Genomic DNA, 9769 nt, shown 5'->3' with positions numbered 1-9769 from the left:
TTCTTCGAAACATTTGGGATAATGTAAGTACACAAGTCAGCAAAATATATAACACTGTTCTAGTGGTTTTTGAAAAATCTTACATATTGTGCCTTTAAGACATAACAGATTATGTTTGCGTGAATACTTAAATACTGTAATTCTGTGTATACGTGTATATTTATCGGTATCGCGCCCAGTCGGAAGCGCCTTTATGCGCGCGCTTCCGATGACAGCGTGAGAAGCGAGAGGAGAAAAGGTACTCCTCTCAGAAAACATACAAATAAAGGTAATTAAACATCTAAAATTATTATTTGGAGCATTGGGATCGCTAGACGAGGGCTTAATGATCTATTTTTGAAAACCCATTTTTCACTTTTTTTGCTTGTAGCTCAAAATTAGCCCGTGCGCATTCCGACTCATTTTGCCAGCACGGGTCTCTCTCTCACTCACACACACACGCACGCACGCACGCACGCACACACACACAGAGACAGAGACAGAGACAGAGACAGACAGACAGAGGCAAGCTGTGTCATTTGGGTACTTTTATTTTTTATTGACATGGGAAATTGTACCAAAAAGGACAGTACTCTAACAACAGATATTAGCTGAATATATTAATACATGATAACTGACATTTAATGTGAATAAATACATAAAGAAATAAAACAAAACAGAAACACAAAAATGCAGCAAAGACCATGCAATCAAGTTCCATTGAAATATCTTCAGATTCTGGGGTAGAAAGAGAATGACAGAGAATGACAGATTCTGGGTAGAAATACGCAACTGAGTTTAGAGTTACAATGTTACAATGTTTCTCTTTCATTTGTTAAAAACAAATATGTTTATGAAGGCACAAATTTGCATGAACCCTTCAATGAGCCCTTTACAATGGTAAAAGGAAACAGTCATGGGATAGCTTTAATGTTTTATTGCTGCTGTTTAGTGACTGGGCATGTTTATGCATAACCCTAATAATTTCGAACTCTTAACAATATGGATCATAAATTCAGTGTCCCTGTAACTTAGAAGAGGACTGAAGTATCTTCAACTGAACAGAGCTGGTAACACTTACGTGTTGTGTTTAAAATAAATAAATAACAGAAAAAGACGTGATTATAAATAAAAAACGTACTGCTTTCTACATATCTTTGTTGGGTAAATAGGCCTATATAACGTGCTTGCAATCTAAATATGAACCACATGGTGGTGGTATAACAAAATATATCTAATAGCTGACAGCTGAGTAAAGGGGTGAGAGAGGACGACCCTTATTCAGAACTTTCTGCATTTTATCTCATCCCAGACACGACCACGTAGCCTACTGTTATTAATGGCTCATGCAGCCTATGTATTTGTAATACGACTTATTGTCTGTTATGATTTAGGCCACTGACACAATTATTCACATCGTCGACATGAAACACGTTAGTGTTTTTTAATGCAGATAAAAATGCGACAAAATAATGTGATACTCTATTACGTATACTGTATGTCACATTCGGTGATTTGAGTCTCATGGTATTACAGAATACACTAAAGAACGTATAGCTTATTCAATATTAGCTGTAGCGACAATGTCTTGCAATGCAGGTGTTTTGTAGTTTTGTGATGTAGAAGAACATAAGAATCGTAATTTGCTCCCGACATCAGAGCCACGTAGGATGCATAAGTTTTGTTTTTAATGGTAATGCGCCACTGAATACACCTAAATTCTTTTATGTCTGCGCAATTTTTTTTACTCCAGACTGCTTTCTGAACGAGGGACAATTCTGTAACTGATTACAATTACTTTTATTTTGTAATTAAATTACATAATTCCGTTACATGTAACTAGTTACTCCCCAACACTGCTTATTGCAAAATAAATGTAATGTAGCCTATGTTATATTTATTAATATTATAATGTAATATATTGAATTTAAATGTTTAATGACTATTTTGACTTTGACCTTGTTATTTATATAAAAAATGTATACTGGATTTTCCATGCTTTGTCCCAAGATATACTGCCAAATAAAGAAAAGAAAAGGAAATGAAACAGAGCGAGTATTTTCTTATAACCTTATAATGACAATGACATCAACGTTACAAATAAAATATGTTCACACGACTATCACCAACGTTAATTTCAGCTGAACTTTTAGGAAATGCAAAAAATAAAATAAAATAAAATACAAAAAAATCCCCCCCAAAAAATACATTTCCCAGAAACCTTTACAGCAATCATGACAGCACCGAGGGGCGGGGCTTGTTGTCGTAGCGGCTCTTGCGTTAGGAGAGTAAAATGTGTTTGACAGGAATCTGAACGAGAGGAGGAGGAGGAGGAGGAGGAGGAGGAGGCGGCGGCACGAGTGGAAATCCGCACCTTCAAGACATCGCCATCACTTTTTTTCCTCTCGTCAATCTCCAGTCGCGTGCTGTCCGTTAACCGCGGTGAATTATTTGGAGGCTCAGCAACAGGGCACACAGAGTACAGGATGCCGCTGAGTGAATCAACCCCGCGCGCGGGGAGCTCCCGCGACTAGCGCCGCGCAAAGTATCCAAAAAGGAGAATGCGAATGGTTAAAGAGGACAGGATTCAATTAATATGGAAACGATGTAGCATCACCGCCGCATTGCATATAGCTCGGGGAAACAGGTCAGAAAGTAGATAGCTAAATAGGGCGCATTTTGCCGTCATACATGCAAACTTACTCATCATCAAGCGCAACTAGCCTGTAGTTGGCTGCAACAAAAGGAACAGCTGCTCGACAGTGTCTTCAGATACCAAAGAAGACAGAAGAATTCAAGATGTTACGGAGGAGGCTCAACCGATTGGTACGTATGGCACTCTACTTGTTACTTCAAACGCACCTAAACATATAATCGAGTCAGTAAGTAATGATCAGCCTGAGTCTGACAACAGGGCGCATGTCGGCGAAACATCTCAAATGGTGCATAAATGGAGGGTTTATTTAAAAACGAGGGAGCCACCCTGCAGAAAGCTCTGGGTTTCTCAATTCTCAACACCACCAAAGCTGTAACTAGTTGAGGTATGCAGTCAACTTCCTGTTAACACTGACCAGCTGTTGCAAAGCGAGTCGTGCCACGCACATTAACGATTCAGAACATGAGTTTATGGACTTTAGCAGCCGTGAAATTTTTTTTTGTATAGTTGACGGTTGTTTCAAACGATTTGAGTTGGCTGCCTAGGGTTAGGAGAGGCAGGGTTTGAGACACTGGCGTCGCCTCTGCTGTGGTGAAGATAATCGTTTTAGGCAGCTCGTTCAGATGTGTCCTGCCAATTTTTAAAGTTGAGCTGATAGCGTTAATCAAATAATACTGCTCAGTCTTGCAAGCTAAGCCCTTTAAGTGTTGTACTTTAATCCAATAATGAATTTCCTAATGCCCTTCGTTGCTGTCGCAACCTTTTAGATGCAAACTTTATTTGGGCACGTGATGCAGTAACGCTGCTCCTACCACATTATTGCAGAGCATCAGGGCACTGCTGGAGGAGCTCTTGAAGTTTAATGTTGGGCTTAAGATGAAGCCTGTTTTTAGTCTTAGCTGTTTTAGGATGTGGTGGGAATACTTGTAATCAAATGTCTCCCTATTTGTTCTTCAATTATTGTTGTTAATTCACCCTTACAAATGAATTCACCATCTGCTCCATATCCTTAAAGGGATAGTTCACCCAAAAATAAAAATGTAATTCCTCACCCTCATGTCATTCTCAGCCTGCATGACTTTCTTGCGCTTCCATTGAAAACAAAAGGAGATAGCATCAGTTATCGTTCTCCATTATTGTATGAAGAAAAAAAAGCAATGAAAGTTTCCACGGAAGAAATAAATTCAATTCAGGTTTGGAACAACATAAGGGAGATTAAATGAATACACCACTGTGCCTTTAATATGGCTGTTAGATCAGAACCAATTGTCTTGTAATGTATTGTAATGTGCTGATTGGATGAAGTTAAACCTCTCAGTTTGCTTAATATTATATTACTCTTAACATTTGTTATTTCTGGGTCAGTATAAGCAAACCACATCCTCACTTACTTAGTCTCATGTTCATATTTACTGCAAACAATGCACTGTTACTTTAATTCAGGCTTGCAGCGCAGCAAAAATAGACTCTGTGCGATCTCTGACGGTGACGCTGCATGTCGTGCCAAACCTCTCACAGCAGCGTCATCAGCTTGAGATCGGCCTTTTTAGAGACCGCCGATCAATCGGAGCACCCCTATCTTGTACTATTTGCATAAGCCAGACTTTGGTCTAAATTTACCTCCTAATCCCCTTCATAAAGTTTTTGTACCTGAAATTATTTGTAGTTTGCATGAAAGCAGGGGGCCTAGGCAGTAGGCCTTCAGCTAATCGAGTAGCTGTACAACAGCTGACCACTTGATCCAATCGAGTAGCTGTACAACAACCGACCACTTGATCCAACAAACCCTCTCTGGGAAGCAGTGTCTTTAGATTCACACAGAACATGTTGTTGCATTCCACTGCACTGTTTTTCTATGTAAACATGAGCCAGACTTATGTGGTTGTTGTGTTCGCGCCATGCGTCTTTTGGAGATTCTCACCGTTGAGCATTGATATGTCAAGTTTAAAGAAGGTCATCCCTAGATCATTTCTGTAATGCAAATTCTTTCATTGTGAATGGCCACTTAAAAACCACATGAAATGAAAATTCACTCTATTTTCTAAATGCATGTTATGGGTCTTATTGTGAAAAATTTACTTTTCTTTTTTTTTACATAATTTTTTTATAAAAATGTCATAACTGGATCTTGCAGTGAAAACAACAGACTTCTCTCTGGTGACGTATGCTGGACTTCTCCGGTCATTTTAGTCAGCTTAAACCCGTCCCTGCAAGCTAACATTCATCTGCCTCCATTCTTGCCTGTATTGCCCACATTAACAACTGATAAACAGAACCAAGTCTCCGTCCTATATATTTTTTTTTGATTATCCATTACACTCAGATGTACGTGATTGTTTTGTTGTGACCCCTCTAGCTGATTATTGTTCCAGCCCAAAACCTGCCTAATTATTCATGGCTACCTTAAGACCAATAGGTCCACTAGGAATTTTAAAAATGTTGCACATCTCTACTGGTCGTTCACAGTTCTGGTGGCACTGTTCCTCTTTTATGCTGAACTGCTTATCTACCTTGTCTCTATTTATAGTGTAACTCCAATAACCTGTTGGTGCCATTAGGCTAAATCATGCTGCTGGCAGTGTGAACGCTATAGATACCAGCAGTAATAGACCAATATAATGATACCAAGCTCTGATATTCTCGCAGATCTTGTAATGTTACTCAAGTCAGCATATTCTCTTGCCCCACTATGGGCTTTGCTATGTTTTTGTATGGATCATAAATAACGTTTGCGTGGCCGCCATACCTGTTGTCATTGATGCAGACAATATTGTTATTGCAGCATCTCATTAGAAGACATTCTTCTCAGATAACATGGACAACTGTTTACTGGAAAGTCAAGGTCTGTGTAAGCTGTACGAGCAGGAATCTTCTGTTTTGATGTGCTGCTAGCTCTGTATTCTTGGAAAAGTCATTTAAAAATTGTGTTCGCTGCTACAGCAATGCACCTTTGGTTGTAGTTCTCTGACAGGAATGTGAAATCTTGGTGCCTTTGATGTTCTCTCAGTCCTTAAGATAGTGGCCTGTGTTTTGACTGGTTGTGTGGAGGAAAGTGTGATAGCATTCAAGTATGAATGTCTTTCGTAAAGATGGGAAAACAATATGGACATATATGAAAGGCCTAGTTTTCCGGAGCCTTGGTTCAAATGGTTGCTTTGCTCACGTGTTGAATACTAGTGCCTGAGAACAAGAGCTGCACAATAATAGTTAAATTGATAATCCCGATTATTTATAGTATACATTTTCAGGATAAATAATCAGTGTGGGCCAATATTGCTTAATCATAAGAAGCAGAAATTGTGATCATGATTAAAGTACGATTGATCGCACAGCCCTATTATTTACAGACGCTCTCTGAACAAACAGAGTTGATTTGTTTTAGTTAGACTTCAGAGTAGCTGTTGACACATCAACTGTACGTCAGGCCCCGTCTGACTGGATTTCTCTATGTTGTGCTGGCACTTCTCATTTATCGTAGATCCTTCCTCTTCACCAGTTAGAGGTGAAGTCAGAGCTTCCTTTGGTGCATATGATGCTCTCTTAGGAAAGACTTTGATGGAACTGTGCAGATGTTATTAACCGTGGCTTACCCAAAGAACACTGCAAATGTTTAATGTGTGAGGGTTCCTGTTCTCTCCTCGCTGTAGTTTTTCACCATCTGTATTTTTTTTATAAATTTTTTGATATTGTGAAACATTTGTGGGATGTTTGTCTTTTCTTTCTACCATCTTTTTCATTTTATTGGGCTTTTTTTGCAGCGGCAACAACAGGAAACACATGAAAAGGGTGGGTGGGAGAATGTGTGCTACAGGAAAATTAGGAAATAAGTGGAACCCGGATTCAAACTCTGGTGACCCATCAGGCTGCATCTTTTTTCTAATTGCATTGTAGTGCTGTTTTCCTTCAGATTAAAGTTGCAATGGAAATGAAGTAGTGACAGATGTTTCCTTTGCCATTGTGACATACATCCAAGTGAAACTAAATATCAAAAAAGGAAAAATATAGGTTGAGGAATTGGTTGATTTGATTTTGAGATGTGGGCGTTGCACTCAAATTAATGTGAGCTTGTAAGAAAGGGACCGAGTTAAATAGGGCTGGGCAAAAAAAAAATCGATTTTTCGATTAATCGTTTTTTTAAATGACGTCGATTTGATATCGATTCTCAAAAGCCGCGAATCGATCTTTTCCAGGATTTATTTCAGCACACATTTAAAATAAGATCTGATTAACGTGAATCTTATCATTAGTCTTCTCCACTAGATGTCACCCTTATTTACCTTGCGCGATGTTACAACAGAAAGCCTGTCATTCATTCAGCGCTTATCATGGCAATACGCGTGATTCGCAATGCTCAGGTGAAGTGCTGTAGTAATACTATAAATCTGCGGAAGAATTTGATATCACGCATAGGCGCCATGATTTCCGCAATGAATGAATGAATGAATGGCAGATGGCGCGGCGCACTGTTTTGTGCACACAGGCATGTGGTTCTTAATTTCTTTTTATTAATTCACCATTTGTAAACTGATGTTTACTGTTAACATTTTAGAAATATCAATAGCATTTGTATTAAAACTATATTCACTGAATGTAATCAAAAAAATCGAGAATCAAATCGAATTGAGAGCTTGCGAATCGAAATCGAATCGAATCTGAATCGATACCCAGCCCTAGAGTTAAAGCAGACTAAATGGAGTAGACTGGTGTACATCACCAGGGAGTAGATGTTTTCATTGGAAGATTGAGTTATGACTTATTGTTTTGTAAAAAATAAAAAATGAAGCCTATAAATGGATGACATTAACAATAAGAGCTATAACAGTCATTTACAAAATAGATAGAGTGAATTTTCATTTCATGCTGGCTTTAAAACTAACCAGTTTCCCTCAGCGCTATTGCTGGCACAAGTCCCACAGAATTCTGCACTGTAAAACCGAACAGTGAAATTAATGAAATGAAATGTTAACTTCACTCAAATAATAATGAAAGTGCCGATATTATTGGCCGATATGAGCATGTCGCCAATATATCGGTATCGGCGAATATGCCACCTATATGAACATTTTTTTTTACAGAACATATAACGCAGATAAAGTGCTTCAAATGGTGTAATTACTTAGTTTGTCAAGCAGAGACAAACGCTCCATTGTTTGCTACTGGTTGAAATGCTTTAAAGCTTAAGTCTATGGAAAACCATTGAAACTCTGAACGGCCATATCTCCGTAACGGCGCGGCGAATCCACACCAAATTCGGGGGATCCCTTCAGCTCGAGGAACCCTCTCGAACGCGAATCGAGTGTACATCTAGAGGCCTGCTTTCGAATGAGACCACCCCCGCGTCGATAGCCCCCGGGGTCCGGGAGTTACGGGTGGTTAAATTCGTGGTCTGGCGTCGACTGATCTAGCGATCCCGGGGGGCTACCGACGCGCGGAGGGTGGCGATCGAGAGGGCTCCTCGAGCTGAAGGGATCCCCCGAATTTGGTGGAGATCCGCCGGCGCGTTCGCGAGATAGTGACACCAGCCAACACTTTCACTTCAGTAAGGAGGTCTCTTGTTCAGGCAGCATTCAAGCGTGGTCTTATTCGACCGTAAGTGCCCTGCGAAGTGGACTTCACATGAAATTCCGCCATGATTCCAGTTCCAAGGGAACGTACACGTTACATTCAAAGGGCATTAAAGTGCGCGAGACGTGAATTTATATTTAGGGATGCACCAAATGTTCGGTAACCGAATAAGCGAAAAGACCGAATAAACTGTACCGAACAATGATATGACGAGATCAAATAGCAACCAGTGCAGAGTGAGAGGCTGTGATTGTTGCTGGTTACTGTATGATGAATGAAATCACGATATGGCCTTAAACAATTATTAAAACTGCAGAACGTTATGTTTTCTAATACACGCGCGCATTGCATGCATTCTGACAGCGCTGCACGAGCTCGCAGCAGATCTGCTTGTTGACCAGGGTTCAAAGTCCAAAGCGCGAGGAAAATCTGAGCTGATACAGTCGTCAGTTACTCAGTCACATTTTTATGAATTTTTACAAGGTTGAATTAAAGTTGAATAAACTTCAACTTTACTGTTCAGTGCACTGATGTCAGACTCATTTTGGATAATAAAGTTTATTGTTAAATTGTTAAATGCCCTGCCTCCATTACATATCTCTGTCACGTCATTATAAGTGTTTGATCACCACATTTGAGTGATCATTGCAAAAAATGTGTTTATATATATATATATTCTGTTTATGTATATACTGTATTCTATATATAGTACCAGTCAAATGTTTGAACACACGAATGGGAAAGTGTCCAAACTTTTGACTGGTATTGTACTATAATATACTCAAAGAATATCGGCCGATATATCGGTATCGGCCGGTTTTTAACTCCCTAATATCGGTATCGGCCCCAAAAGACCCATATCGGTCGGGCTCTAGAAATTAAGTGTTATTTTTAACATAAGACATAAGTTAGTACTTAAATGTTGTGTTATGTTAGGATTTACATAGGTTTCTGTTATGTTGGTTTTATAGTGTTACCGTTGTGGTGAAGAGTAGAGCCTGTCGTTAGGTTGAGGATGGACAGCAAAACTTAAAGACTATTTATACTGCATGTTGTTTCACTATTTACATGCAAGTATTGTGAGTCTTTTAGATAACTACATTAGTACGTGCCAGTGTGCTGTTGCTAACTAGCACTTAACTATAAAGATCTGAATGAATGTGCTGTTAATGGAAGCAAGTTGTATATAATTATCATTGTGATGAGTGGGGTGGGATCATGGAAGCGATGCTTGGCTTGGCTCCCATGGCTCTCAGCCCCGCCCCACTTGTCATAAAAATGTTAAGCTCTACTAACTTAAAAAAATTGAGTTAGTTTACTCAAATATTTTGAGGCAATAAGTTTCCTCAAATGTTTTGAGTATTCTTAACTTACCAGGTTTTACAGTGTGGGATATTGAAAGCTTGCATGTGCATCATCAATGTGCTGTCCAGATTTTTCCTCTGTGTGCAAGCCAGGTAATTTAGAGCACCTCAAATTTTAAGGACATCCCATCACTGCTGAGATAATTTGTTTCTATGGTATTGTTTTCAACAGTGCTGAGATTTGAACCCAGCAAGGGCTTTTAGT

The 9769-nt window shown here is 39.3% G+C and overlaps 1 protein-coding gene across 2 annotated transcripts in view; it reads left to right on the top strand.

Annotated features, from left to right (window-relative positions):
* Positions 1-2290: 2290 nt before the first annotated feature.
* LOC107665431 (phospholipid-transporting ATPase 11C-like) overlaps positions 2291-9769 on the top strand; it is a 78375-nt gene continuing 70896 nt past the window's right edge. For both annotated transcript variants that reach the window (XM_016456304.1, XM_016456305.1), the window contains exon 1: positions 2291-2805. In XM_016456304.1, coding sequence (XP_016311790.1) covers positions 2779-2805 — 27 coding nt within the window. In that variant the 5' untranslated portion in view covers positions 2291-2778. The remainder of the gene's footprint in view (positions 2806-9769) is intronic.

Source organism: Sinocyclocheilus anshuiensis, unplaced genomic scaffold, assembly GCF_001515605.1.
Source record: "Sinocyclocheilus anshuiensis isolate Anshui unplaced genomic scaffold, SAMN03320099.WGS_v1.1 scaffold771, whole genome shotgun sequence".
NCBI lineage: Eukaryota > Metazoa > Chordata > Actinopteri > Cypriniformes > Cyprinidae > Sinocyclocheilus > Sinocyclocheilus anshuiensis.
Note: the sequence above shows the minus strand (reverse complement) of the source record. Positions and strands in the feature narration are given on the sequence as shown.